This window comes from Camelus bactrianus, chromosome 13 (assembly GCF_048773025.1).
Source record: "Camelus bactrianus isolate YW-2024 breed Bactrian camel chromosome 13, ASM4877302v1, whole genome shotgun sequence".
Taxonomy (NCBI): domain Eukaryota; kingdom Metazoa; phylum Chordata; class Mammalia; order Artiodactyla; family Camelidae; genus Camelus; species Camelus bactrianus.
Window position 1 is genome coordinate 60977561 of NC_133551.1, and position 14569 is coordinate 60992129.

The following is a 14569-nucleotide window of genomic DNA, read 5'->3' on the forward strand; positions in this document are numbered from 1 at the left end:
TCTCACAGGGCTGTAGTGAGGGCCGAATGAGATGCTGCATGGACAGCCCTGAGCACAGTGCTGGATTCATGGGCGCCTCAGTCCCAACAAACACTCGGGCTGTGAAACCCCCAGGTGTAGAAATCCCTCTTTCCAAAGCTGTTGAGACTACTCCAAACACAACCCCTAATCCTGCCCCATGGGCCCGGGTCCCTGCGCCTGCCCCTGCCCACTGCTGCCTCCTAGGCTTGAACACAGGCTTTGGAGCAAGACAGACATGTGGGTATAACTCTCAGCTTAATCATTTACTAGCTGTGTGATGTGTGTCAAGTCGCTTAACTTCTCTGTGCCCTCATCTGCTAAAAAAGAAAATGGGAACTAAACCTACTTCCTAGTGCTGTGAGGAGGATCAGGTGAAAATTCATCAACTGGGTTTAGCAAAGTATCTAGCATCTGGCAAGAGCTTAATAAATACTAGGCATTATTATTGTTGTTGTTTTTATGAAACACTATATTCCAAACTGATTCATGAAGAAACTTCAGAACACAACCCATCTGTGAGTGAAGGACAGCCACACACGTTTCAGAACTAAGAGAACAGTTACTGGAATCCTCACTGGATTCCCACAGGCCCTTCCCCAAGGCAAGAAGGGAACTCCAACCAGTATGTTCTGGCCTCCAGGGTCGGGCTTCCTCCTCTCCAGAACTCTGAGAAAGAGGAAGTGAAGCTCTGCACACCCAGCTTCCTCGGGCTGCCACGAGCTGGAGGGGGAAGAGAGGAGAAGGTGCTACCAAGATGCTGAGTAAACTCACCAACTGCAGGGCCCTAAATGGAGCAGGTCGGAAGCTTTGCGGGGATGCTGCTATGGGGGCTGAACCCCGAGCCGCGGGGTGGGGAAGATAAGCAGCTCTCCCGCTGCTTTTTCTCAGGCCAGACGACGCTGACCAATCACTGCCCTGGACTTGGCCTCAGAATCCTCCTCAATACACTCCTCCCAGCAGCCATTACCAGTGGTAGCTTGTTAGCACCCAGAGCAAGCCCACTTGCCATTCCTGACCACAAGGCTCAAGCCTCTTAAGTCTCAACAGAGAAAAACCATCTTCAAAGTGCCCTGACATTCGCTGTCTCACTTGCACAAAAAATGCACTGGGCTAGGCAAGGGGACGTGTGCCCACATTTTACCAACTTCACTCCAATAGTATAAGGTGGGGCTGAAATCAGAACCCTTGTCATCCATTCGTTTGTCCATTCTTTCTAACACTAGCACCTACTACGTCAAGAAATTGTACAAGACCCGAGGTGGCAGGTGAGAGAAGTAGGGGGCAAGTACACAGAGATGAGTCGAATATGGTTGCTTTGTTCACCCAGTTCAGAAAATACTTGTTGAAGAAACGAAGGAAGGAATGATAAGAGATGCTATCCCTGCCCTAAGGAAAACTAAGATCCACTCCAGGGCTCTTTCTGCTTCAGGCTCTTCCCCTCTTGCTAGTGAGGCCTGCCTGCTGCCCTCCACGTGGGAGAGTAAAGACCCCGGGACTGGACGTGGTAATGAGGAAGGAGAGGCTCCTTCTCACTGAAGGGCTGGGAGAAACAATGACTCTCTCACGCCTTCCTCCTGACCAAGGGGCCTGCTATGGGTCTCTTCACCCAACCACAGCCCCGGAAAGGAGCAGGCAGGCATTCTGCAGTCTGAGCTTGACCGGCTGGGGCTGTGACTGAAGTCCAGTGGCTGGAGGGAAGCCCCCGTGGGCTGGCCATGAGCCACTGAGAAGGCTTTAGTGAGGGAAGGCAGGGGATTTCTACCTGCCCTGCGGGGCCCTGACTGATAACTTTCTGCTGTTCCTACCCACGGAGGAAACAGCTGCAGGGCTGCAGTCCCCCAGCTTCCAGGCCAGCGGGAGGTCAGCCACAGTGCCCAGGCTGTGAGCACTGGGTCACTGTAATCCCCACCCAATCATTTCAACTCATTCCAGGGTTTTATGAAGCCCCTACCACATACAGGCTTACTAGCAGGCCTGGGATACGGGAAGAGTTCACCCTGAGGGCAGAGTGAGCAGGAGAGAGAACAGAGTCAGTGCAAGAGGCAGTGTGAGAACTAGAACAAATAATCCTAAAATTTACATGGAATCACAAAAGACCTAGAACTGCCAAAGCAATACTTAGGGAAAAGAACAAAGCTGGAAGCAAAATCCTCCCAGACTTCAGACAATGCTACAAAGCTACAGTAATCAAAACAGCATGGTGTTGGCACAAAAACAGACATATGGATTAATGCAACAGACTAGAGAGCCCAGAAATAAAACCACACACCTACAGTCCATTAATCTTCGACAAAGAAGGCAAGAATATATAATAGAGAAAAGACAGTCTCTTCGGCAAGTGGTGTTGGGAAAGCTGGACAGCAGCATGTACATCAATGAAGTTAGAACACTGCCTCACTCCATACACAAAAATAAACTCAAAATGGCTTAAAGACTTAAACACAAGACAGAACACCATAAACCTCCTAAAAGAGAACATAGGCAAAAACCTTCTCTGACATAAATTGTAGCACTGTTCTCCTAGTCAGTCTCCCAAGGCAATAGAAATAAAAGCAAAAATAAACAAATGGGACCCAATTAAACTTATAAGCTTTTGCACAGCAAAGGAAACCATTAACAAAACAAAAAGACAAGCTATGGAATGGGAGAAAATACTTGTAAACAAAGCGACTGACAAGGGCTTAATTTCCAGAATATACAAATAGTTCATACAACTCAATAACAAAAACCCAACAACTTAATCAAAAAATCGGCAGAAGACCTAAATAGACATTTCTCCAAAGAAGACATACAGATGGCCAATAAGCACATGAAAACATGCTCAATATCACTAATTATCAGAGAAACGCAAATCAAAACTAAAATGAGGTATCAACTCATTGTACAATAGCCATCATTAAAAAGTCCACAAATGATAAATGCTGGAGAGGGTGTGGAGAAAAGGGAACCCTCCTACACTGTTGGTGGGAATGCAATTTGGTGCAGCCACCATGGAAAACAGTATGGAAGTTCCTTAAAAAACTAAAAATAGAGTTACCATTTGATCCCGCAATCCCACTCCTGGGCATATATCCAGAGAAAACTCTAATTCGAAAGGATACATGCACCCCAATGTTCACAGCAGCACTATATACAACAGCCAAGACATGGAACCAACCTAAAGTCCATTGATAAATGATTGGATAAAGACATGATGCATATACAATGGAATACTACTCAATCATAAAAAAGAATAAAATAATGCCATTTGCAGCAACATGGATGGACTTAGAGATCATCATACTAAGTGAAGAAAGTCAGACAGAGAGACAAATATCACATATCATTTATATGGGGAATCTTAAAAAAATGATACAAATGAACTCACTTATAAACCACAGAAAGAGACTCACAGATATGGAAAACAAATTTATAGTTACCAAAGGGGAAAGGAGAGGGGTAGGGAATAAATTAGAAGTCTGGGATTTGCAGACACAAACTATTATATATAAAATAGATAAACAACAAGGTCCTAATGTATAGCACAGGGAACTACATTCAATATCTTGAAATAACCTATAATGAAAAAGACCATACATACATGTATAACTGAATCACTATGTTGTACACCAGAAACTAACACAACATTGTAAATCAACTACACTCCAATTGAAAAAAAATAAATAAAGAGGCACTGTGAGTCAAGTGTGATGACTCTGGGGCCAGCGTGATCTCATTGTGAAACCTGGCCTGGCCCTTTGTCAGCTTGTGTTTGAGGAAGTTGCTCAAGGTCTCTTGAGCCTCAGTGTTCTTGCTGGGTTAATAATATCAACCCTGTAAGATGATGATAGAGATTTTCTATTTAGAGCAAGTGGCTTCTGCTAACAGGGGTGATACAAATTTTCCTTATAAAATACATTTAAAAGATAGAGATGGAAAGGTCTAACCCACAGCTGATCAATCAATGGTGTTATGGGTGTCTATACTTAATACCGCGAGAACACAGGGCAGACTATGTGGGGTCGGGGCAGGAGGCAGTGTTCAGGAAAGCAACAGGAGATGAAGCAGCAATGCAGCTGGATCAGAAACAGTGAGACCTCAGGCCCATGGGGGAGGAGCGCATGGCAGTAGAGGGGACCCCGTTGGCCAGGGCCAAGGCACACAGGCATTAATGTGCAGCATGGCTGGGGCCCTGGGAGTAGAAGGAGATGAGGAGGGAGGGTGGGCTGAGCCTGCCTTGATCCTGTAGGCAAGTGCGCCACATAGGGCGAGCTTTCAGGAAGGTGGGAAGTGATCTGCTGTTTCCAGGAAAGTGGGAGATGGTTTGTTTCCTGGACATGACACTAAGCAACACTGAGTCACATGATGAGAAAGTCATTCTCCTTCAATTCTCTTTCAAGCTTTGACTCATTCCAGGGGAAAGTCTCAGTTTTTAATACTTAATACTTGTGATCTTCACAGGCCTCAAAGTGATTGATTTCCTCAGGCAACTGTAACCACTCAGAATTCTGTAACAGGGGGAGTATAGCTCAAATGGCAGAGCACATGCTTAGCATGCACGAGGTTCTGAGTTCAATCCCCAGTACCTCCTCCAAATATAAAAATAAATAAATCCAATTACCTCCCCCTCATAGAACAAAACAAAAAAGGAATTCTGTAACATTGTTATGTTTTTATTTTTATGATTATCTTCTATTTAGAGCAAGTGGCTTCTGCTAACAGGGGTGATATAAATTTTCCTTATAAAACACATTTAAAAGTGAGCCATTTACAGGAAAATACTAAAGAAAGGAAAGCACAAGGTGAGGTGCAGAAAGGGTAAAAATCACAAAGGTTGTATGTACTCCCATGACCAATCTTCAGGAAATGCTGCTGAGAGTACTAGGAAATCACCCAAATTCTAGGCCAGGCAGGGCCAGGGTCAAGTCTGGGTCTTGGAGAGACAACTGTGATAGAGGGGAGAGGGCAGTCTGGTCAGTAAAGCCCTGAGGCAATCCAGGTGGAAAGTGAGGTGTGTCTGCACAGGGGCAGTGGGCTTCAGGACTTAAGGAGACAACCTGGAGGCAGACAAGATGCGGTCTGTGACCTGCTGTGTGGTGGCAGAGGGGGAGGCCACCTCTGCTTCTGTTGCGTGAGATGTACCTGTGGCCAAGTGTCTGTCACTCGGATTCATATCATCTCTCATCAGACCAAGTGCTTCTTGGGGACAATGTTCCCACCTCCTGAGTCTTTTTCAACTGCCCAGAGCACGTGGCCCCTCAGGGGGATCTAGCTGCATAGCTCGCCAACCAACAAGTCAAGATCTCAGACCATGGTGACCAACCAGCCTGGTTTGCCTGCAACTTTGGGGTTTCCCAAGTCAGGAGACTTTCAGCACTAAAACAGGGACAAACTGCAAACTGGGAAGAGCTGGTCACCCCACTTCTGAAGGTCCTTGCAGTATGGGAGTCCTGGGCCAGATCCTGTGGGGCTGGAGTTGCTGGCCTCTGGGGGCAAAGTGAGAAGCTCACACTGTCTGCATGGGCCCAGGCCCTGGTAATCAGCTCACATTTATATGACCGGCACCACCCACCTCAGAGCCGGCCCCCAACCTCTCAAAAAGGTTGTGACCTTAGTCCTTTTCAAGAAAATATGTTTCACCCTAACTAGAAGTCTCCAGTTCAAGTTTAGAATTCAAAGGCCCCAAAATGCCACTTTCCAGGCTTAGGAACTGTTCTCAAAGGAATGTTTCTGACCCCAACATTCAGGGGCCCACAAGACTGACTCCATCCCATCTTCCAAACATAATCCCCCAAATTCTCTGAAGCACTCCTTGTGTCCAGCCAACATGGCCTGCTCGGGTACCACACTTGTCCCCTCTCCTTCCCTCCCCCTGTTCCATTTGCACACTGTGGGGGCTCCCTTCACAAATCTTCCTGTGCTTGAACTCCACTCAAACTTTACAGGTATGGCTCAAGGCACCTCTCCATGAAGCCTCTCCGTATCTTCCAGGCAGAAGATACTCCTGGTTTCTTTGATCTTCTTCCAAAGCCTAGTCTTACCTGTGGCAGCCAGTCAGGCCTTCCACCTTGGACTGAGCTGGCCTGGAAACCACCAGAGGGCAAGGTTCACATCAGATACCCCCTCCTCCTGCAGTCAGGAGTAGCATATAGAATTAACACATAAATGATCAAACCCATAATGCCTAACTGGGAGAAATTTCAACTCTCTCCACCAGCCACCCATGGACAGCAAGGAGGGCCTCCACAGAGGCTTGTTCATTCGGCCGACATCGCTAAGCCCTTCACACAGCAGACAAGGTGAACAAGACACCATCCAGGAAAGGCTCCCGGGCCTCCCTGACAATTGACAATTGCGTCATGGCCAGCACGCAGCACAAGCCAAGGCAGAAGGACAAGGTGCTCTGGGACTGTGTCACGAAGGTGTGGCCCAACTGGGGTTACAAAGCTTCCCAGGGTTGGGGACGCTTGAATTGGGACCTAAGGATGACAGGACTGTGGCCATGGGAGACTGGGGACATGTCCCTGCTGCCATCTCTGAAGAAAAAGCAAGGGGACTGGGAGTCAAGGCTCTGCACCTCTGCTCCCGGCCGTGGGATCCCCTGCCTCAGCTTCCACATCGGCACAGCCAGGCTGTGGTGAGGATTTGCGGGGATAACGGAGGGAAGGCACTCAGCCCATAGTCAAGGTCTCCCCAAACATGGGGGATTACTGTTGTCAATATGACCCAAACAGTTCACAGGAGGCCAGAGGATTCCAGGCAGCCAGACCTGAGACGGGGCTGAGCTGGACAATAATTCTGCCCCCACCTGGAGGGAGAAGCGGGGCTGCCACAGAGCCTCCCCAGCTGCCAGGTCAGACTGAAGGATTCTGAAGGAGCAGAAACCCCGGAGGCTGAGCAGCCAGGCCCGGGGCTGCGAGGGGGAAGGAAGCTGGATGCGGGCAGAGGAAGACAGCAACCGAGGGCGTGGCTGAGAATAGGCCGGGGCAGAGGAACAAGACAAAGAACAGACAGGAGTCAGAGAACATCCTCTCCCCTCCCGCCTGTCGTCCTGAGCTGCTCCAGAGAATTAGCAGGATGACTTCCAGGATGGACGCAGCAGGGCTCTGACATGCACAGGCTGCCAGGTCTCTTCAGAGGCAGCTGGGGATTTAAAAGCCTGACTGAAAGCCACCCTGTTAGGGGAAGTAGCCAACCAAGGACCGGAAACCCCCAAGGTGTGCAAATAACCACGTCACTTCTCAGCAGGAAGGAGCTGGGGTGGAGCAAGCTGAGATTAAGGGCCTGGCCTTGGTGCCCAGTCATCCGGGGCACCCATGCAGTGTTCTGGGAGGCACAAAGGGCCAACTGGGTTGCTGGGAGCACAGGTCCTTAATGGCCACACTGGCCTTCCTGCCATTCCTCAAACACATCCATCTGCTTGCCACTCCAGGCTTTGGCTTTTACTGTGTCTGGGTTGCCTGTTACTGGCTCCATTGGGCCATTCAGGGCTCATTTCAAATGCTACCTCCTCCCAAGGGCCCTGCCTGACCACCTAATCTAGCCCACTCTCCACACCACCGTGCTCTCCTCCAGATAACCCAAGCGGCTTAACTTCTCATCTCAGCAGGTTTTTGCTTCTTTGCTCAGAGGTCATCTCCTTCACAGGCCTTCCCTGCCCCGCCCCATTTACAATCACACACCCTCCACCAGCCCTCATCCTGCCTCCCCGCTTTTCTCTGTGTGCCATCCTAGACATTTAATTGTTGACTGTCTTTCTCCTCCCACTGGAATGTCAGCTCCAAGAGGATGGGGATTACCATCGGATTTGTTTGCTGCTGTCACGCTAGCATCTAGAAAAGTGCCTGGTGCACAGTAGGGGCTGAGTAAGTGTTTGATGAATGAATGAATAAGTGTATGTGAATGTTTAAAAGCAGGGGTGCTGGTCAGAGTACCCGGGATCTCATCTCAGCTTTTCCACTTCCTATGTGATCTTCGACCATTTACTTAACCTCTGTGAGACTCAACTTACTCAGTAAAGGAGAATAACATCAGCACCTATCTCACAGGATCACTGGGGGATCACACAAGATCAAGCACAGAGAGGCGAGCACAGTGCTGGCCTGCAGTGCACACTCAGTACTGCCTGCTGTCAGCACCAGCCCTCATGTGCTAGCATTTCTCGCTTATTTGCTCACTTGTTTACCCTCTGTTTTCTCCACTCCAGTGTCACCTCCAGTCTGCCCTGCTCACTCCTGTACCCCCAGTTCCCAGCACAGTGTGGGAAGAGAAAATTAGGCCTCCTCTGGAATCAAGGAATGCAGAGCTGGGAGACATGGCTGTGGCTGGAGTAGGAGCCTCACCGATCTGTTTCTCCAGGGCGGCTGCCTCACAGACGGTGGCCCGGGGTAGGATCCCGGGGTCGGTGAAACTTGTCTGCAGCAGGCAGCTCATGACGAAGAAGAAGAGGATGGCAGCGATGATGGGGATGGCGAGGGTCAGCTGGCGGGCCAGGAAGGGACAGCTAGAAAAAGAGAGAAAGAGAGGAATGAGCAGACACCCAAGGGCTACCTGGGACACAGGGCTGCAGCACCAGGCAAATATCACCACAGTCCTGAATAGAGCCTTTCCCAGAGGCAGAGGTACGGCCCCTAGGTGAGGTACAGCCACTTGCCACCCTTCAGTGTCTAGAGCAGACACCAGTAATTGATCCTTGTGCTTTCTCCCTAAGCCCTTGGCAGATGTGATCAACAGATCCCAGCACCCAACTTCTGCACGTGGCCGCAGTCTCAGAATCCTTCTAAACACAGTTTCAGGTAGCCACTACCAATGAACTGGACTGTCACTTGAGATGAACCATCCATGACAGCTGTTCATTCATTCCTTTGGTCACTCCACAAACATTTACTGAGGTCTTCTCCATGTTAAGGGCAATACATGCAGCAGGGATAACGGCAGTGAATTATACAAGAGTCCCCTCGCTCCTTCCCTCAATGAGGCTTATGGCCTAGCGGGGGAAACAGACATGTAAACAGAGAATTGCCACACAGGGCTTTGCATGTTATAACGGGGAAGGGAAAAGCAGTAGAAGAGTTAGGAAAGACTGGCTGAAGGAGATAATGCCTAAGCTAAAATCTGAAGCATGTGTAGGGTTAGCCAGGTGAAGGGGATTTGGGGGAGAGAATGATCCAGCCACTGCCACTGTCACCCCAGGGCTGGCCTTGCCCCCCTGACCCTAGTGAGTTCCAACAGCCTATGCATGGGTCTGACTTTGAGGCCCACCCATATAATTAACCGCCGTCCTATGCAGCCTTCCCTCCCAGAGCCAGAGTGGCACTTGATGGGGTCAGGAACTACTATTTGGGGATGACAGACGCCGGGAAGCCTGAATCAGCCAAGGTTCCAGGAGCTGGCGCAGTAGCAGGAGCAAACCTGTGGGTAAATACAGGCTGTTTCCAGAGTCTCCATTGTTGGAGATACTGGCTACCAGAGAGGCCCTTCCCTCGAGGAGCAGAGACTGCCAAAACCAAGGGCTCCGAGTGGGCTACGCTGTGCTCCAAACATCTCAGTGGTCCCCAGATCTGAGCCTCAAACAGAGCTGGGCCCTCCGTGTCACCCATCTAGCAACTCAACCAGTTCATGTACAACCAGACTTCTTGGGAGATGGAGGAGACTTGAAGTCTGAGACATGTAGAGCCCCCAGAAACACCAAGTCCTAGCCCTCTGGTTTTACAAAGGGGAACTCCAAAGCCCACAGCCAGATCCAAGGTCACTTAGACAGGCAATGATAGAAGTGGGGTCTGCAGGCTTCCAGCAAATGCTGTTCATTCATTCAACAAATAAATGTATCTGCTATATGACACTTAATTGTATATACTGTCTTGAGTGCCTACTACATTCCAGGCCCTGTTCTAGGTACTGTGGATACAACAGTGAGAATAAGTGCCTGTTCTCACGGAGAGATGGGCAAGAAACTAACAAAAAGCGTAAGTATAGTATGTCAGATGGTGCCAAGTGCTTTGGAGAACAAGTCAGGACAGAGGGGATAGGAGGAAAGGAGGTGGTTTGCTACGTATAGGGATGGTCAGGGAAGGACAGGAGAAAGTGAGGGAGTGAGCCATGAAGCTATGTGAAGAGTATTCCAAACAGTGCAAAGGCCCTGAGGTAGGAGTGTGCACAGAGAGGCCAGTGTGCCTGGGAGGGAATGCACAGGAGAGAGTGGGAGATGGGGACAGAGAGGGAGCCAACACCAGGGGTCTGGCTCTTAACCAGAGAGCCAGGGAATATTCAGATCTGACTTGGAATTAAAGGGGCACTCTGGCTGCTGTGTGGGGATGGGAAGCAGGGCAGAAGCTGGGAGCCCTGCTGGGCGGCCTGTGCAATAATGTACCTAATCAAACAGTGGAGAAGACCCTTCACAGCAGAAAAGGCCTAGGGCTGCGTTTACCTTTCCCCAGAGCCGTGGGAGAGTGCGAGTGCCTCTCACCCTCCAGGCCCTCATCACCAGAGCGCCCATCTGCCAGGTTCCTACTGAGGTTTCACCCTAGTCCAGACCCAGGTGGGCTTTCAGCCCAAACCCAAACTCTCTTGCCAATGCTACCAACCCAAGTGAGGAGGAGCAGAGAAAAATATGAGATGATTCACAAGCTCTCCCAGAACCCAGAAGTCCTCACTTCCTCCCTCTCTGGGGACAAATCTGTCACCAGTGAAGATATCCCCTCAGCCAGAGAAGGTTTTGCTTCCGAACTGACTGAATCCCACACTGTGGGGTCACAGGGGCCAACTGTGGCAAGCACCACTTCCTCCTGCCATGGCTGCAGCCCTGTCTGGGAGGACTGAGGGAGCTCAGGGATGCTGGAAAAGGCATTTTTAAAAAATCCACGTGGGTCAGCCCAGAGAGGTGGATCTGAAACTCAGCCCAACAGTCATGCTGGAGGCTGGGGGCTCTGCTTGTTAAATTACCCCAGAACTTTTTATCCACCCTGAGTCAGAAAGAAAGGGTGAAAGGGAGAAGCTAATTCGTAGGAAGTCCTCACCTTGCTTCAAGGGGAAACCCAAGGTTGCAGATATATAGTCTGGCAGCTAGAAAGGGTACCCGGGGGCCAGTGTCTTTGTGGCAGCTTTACCATGACCCTTGGGAAGGATTTTTTGGTGATGGACAACAAGTAACAGCAACATCCAGCATTAAGTGCTTATTACCAGCTAATAGCTTCCATGAATGACTTCACGTCATCCTCACGACAACCTGAGGGGGCAGGTAGTATTATAAACTCCATTTTATAGATAAGGAGACAGGGGTTCTCAGAAATAGAGTGACTGTCCTGAAGTCACACACTTACTGCTTGGTGGAGCTGCGATCTGAACAAGCTCTGCTGGCTACAGAGATGGAGTTCTTAACCATCTGTATAATTCAGTAAGATCACAAAGGGTGGGTAGGTGGGGCTCATGCAGCATGGGGTGGGTGTGCATTTGTGTGCACCTGTGAGTGTGTGTGTGCAAGGAATCACAAAGCAGGTGGCTCAGGCTGGAGACCAAGGGTAGAGTGGAAAACTTCTGATACAAATATGTGACCCTGGTAAAGTGACAGGCATCCCCTCCTCCATCCATGAAATGGAGACTACTGTGTGGGTCAATCCTGGGTCACTGGGGATATGAAGAGGTCAAAAACCCATGGGGGCAAATATGACTTGTCACATGAAAATACGCTGGACTCTTGAAAAATAACAAGGCATTGCAGCTGTTCCTGCCATGGAACAGGTCAGAGGGTGTTCTGGAATGCTGGGAAGGGAAAGAAAGCCAGGAGGTCAGGAGGATGGGGACAGGGGCCTGGGAGATGTCTGGGGGGACAGGAGGAGATGGAGGGAAGGACAGGAAGCTCTGGAGAAACTAAGGAAGGTGCTGGAGAGGAAAAGGAAGGCATGAGAGGACCTAGGGTGAGAACGACTGAGGGGAAAGCCCGGGGAGGGTCTGAGAGTAGAGAGATGACTAGGGGACCTAGTCCAGACCCTAGAGGGACCCTGAAGGGAATCCAGAAGATGTACAGGGAATCTGAGGTGGGAGCATGTAGCCAAAGGACAAGGAAGAAATTCAGGTTTCTGGAAGGGATTTAAAGAAAAGATGTCTCAAGGGGTCAGAAAGAACCTGGAGGTTAGGCAAGAGATGGTCCAGGGGATAGTGAGGGGAGGGAATCTATCCAAGGAGCTGAGGAGACCTGTAACAGATTGAGAGGGCAGAGAGGATGAGGGTCCTGGAGGGACATGGGAGGGTGGTGTTCCTGGCAGAGGCTGGCAAAGGCAGGGTGACAGGGGAGGACGGGGGTGCTAGGGAGGGGCCAGAAGGGATGGGGTGGCTGACAGAGGTGGAGGGCACAAGCTTAGATGGTGATCCAAATTGGCAAGGGAGGATGTAGAGTCTGGGAGAGTTGGAGGGGACCAGGAAGGACAGATAGGAGACAAGCAAGGAGACTGGAGAGGCCTGAGGGCAGATTCTGAGAGGCACAGGGAGGATGCCCGCCAAGGAGGAGCAGGGAGGGGAGGGTGCTTGGCAGGTGCTAGGAAGGGTGGAGTGTCCAGGGTGATGGGAGAGGACGGGGAGCCCAGTAGGGGATCAAAGGGGGCTGGAGTGCCTGCCCATCAAGGGCTGAGGAAGGAGGTGGGGGTGGTGCGCGGCAGGGGGCAAAGGGGATCGGAGGGAATAGGGCGCCTCAGTGGGCAGGGAAGGGAGGCGTCGCCAAACTCACTCGAAGACGAAGAAGAGGACGGTGGTGGTGAGGATGAGCAGCAGCGTGAGCGCGAAGACGCCGCCGTGGCCGGCCAGCATGAGGCGGCCGCCGCAGTAGAAGCGGTTGCGGCCAGGGAACACTTCCCACTTGCGCCGTGGGCGGCGGCGGATGCTCCCGCTGCCACTGCCGCTGCTGCTCCAGCGCGACGCGGCGGCGGGCTGCGGCGGGCCGGGGCCCGGGCCGGGGTGCGCGTCGGGGCCGGGGCGGCGTGCCCCGGGGGAGGAGGGCGGCGGGGCGGCCCCGGGGCTGATCTGCTGGTACTCGCAGTCCTTCATACGGCCGGCCGCGGACCTCGGCTCCGCGCCCCGCGGGCGGGCCGGGCCGCACCGGGACCAGGGCCGAGCGGAGGAGGTGGAGGTGGAGGTGGAGGTGGTGGCGGTGGTGGCGGTGGCGGCGGCGGCGGCGGCGGCGGCGGCGGCGGCGGCGACGCGCGCGCGGCGCTCGCTCGCAGGGGCGGCCCCACCGCCGCCCCGCCCCGCTCCGCGCGGCCTCCCGCCGCAGCGCCCCCTCCGCCTGGGCCCGGGATGGCGCTCCGGCCCCACGGCCCGGTCCTGACCCGCTGCAGGGTCCTGACCTGCTGAAGGGCCTTGACCAGTCCCCTGCAGCCCCGGTCGCTTCTGCACAATGACGCGGCAGCAGATGCGCGCTCCACGACTCTTTCAGTTCTTTTGCAATCAAACCGTTTGCTGGCCGTCCCCTGTATGCGGGGCACCGTGCCAAGCGCCGAGATTTGAGAGGCGGACTCCGGGATCTACTTCTGGCAATCTGTATTTCCAGTCTTCACCCATCTCTGATGACTTAATGGACAGGCATCTGGGGGGGTGGGGGGCAGGCAGGGGTAGGGATGGGAACACAATCTGCTTTGACAGCCAAGGGCCTGTTAACTATTGTCTTGAAGCTCTAAGTGCCCAAGGGGTATGTGTGGCACATCCTCTGTCCTCCCTCACCCAGCTCTGTGATCTGGCCCCAGACCCAGGTTTCCTATCACCTAGTTCAGGGCTGAAGCCACAGGGCCCCAGTGTTTTTCAGGGATTCTGGGTGTATTAGTTTTTTATTGCTGTATAACAAATTATCACAAATTTAGTGGCTTAAAACAACACACATTGTATCACACAGGTTCCAGGTCAGGAGCTGCTGCACAGCTTAGCTGAGTTCTTTGCTTAGTTTCAGAAGGCTGCAATCAAGGTTTTAGCAAGGCTGCGTGCTTGTCTTAAGACCCAACCGGGGAAGAATTCACCTGCAAGCCCACTCAGGTTTTATTGGCAGAACTTACTTCCTTGTGACTATCTGACTGAGGGCCTGGGATTTTTGCTGGCTGTTAGCTGGAGGCCTCCCTGAGGTTCCAGAGGCCACCTGCGGCTCCTTGAGGTCACCACAGTTCCTTGCCATGTGGGCTTTTCCAACATGGCTGCTTACTTCATCGAGCCCACAGGGAGAGTCTCTAGCTCCAGCGTTCTATATACGGTAACTTGTTATATGTGTGACACCATCACCATATTCTGTAGTTTAGAAGCAAGTCACAGGTCCCATTTGAACACAAGAGGAGAGGATCACACAAAGGTGTGAATACTAGGAGGCAGGAATCACTGAGGCTCACCTTAGGGTCTGTCCACCACACTGGGGTTACTGGAAACCTGAAGAGAAGTATAGGAAAAGAGAGAGCTACAGACTAGGATAGGATAGAGTAAGAAAGGAAGTTGGAACACACACTATGGAGTAGAAAGGCAGTGGGGTCACCCCAGGGATCACTAATTGTTACACATGCCAGAGGCCATCCAACCATGCCCTTGGTGCCAAAGTTCTGGATTT

At 51.6% G+C, this 14569-nt stretch overlaps 1 protein-coding gene across 6 annotated transcripts in view; it reads right to left on the minus strand.

Moving 5' to 3' along the window:
- Positions 1-13171, minus strand: part of ZDHHC18 (zDHHC palmitoyltransferase 18) — a 30255-nt gene extending 17084 nt beyond the window's left edge. For 3 of the 6 annotated variants that reach the window (XM_045511414.2, XM_045511413.2, XM_045511411.2), the window contains exons 1-2: positions 12719-13169; positions 8343-8503 (exon numbers count right to left, since the gene is read on the minus strand). In XM_045511414.2, coding sequence (XP_045367370.2) covers positions 8343-8503; positions 12719-13035 — 478 coding nt within the window. In that variant the 5' untranslated portion in view covers positions 13036-13169. Of the gene's footprint in view, positions 1-8342; positions 8504-12718 lie in introns of all 6 variants that reach the window. The other 3 variants (XM_045511408.2, XM_045511409.2, XM_010948001.3) reach the window with 3 other exon arrangements.
- Positions 13172-14569: the final 1398 nt, after the last annotated feature.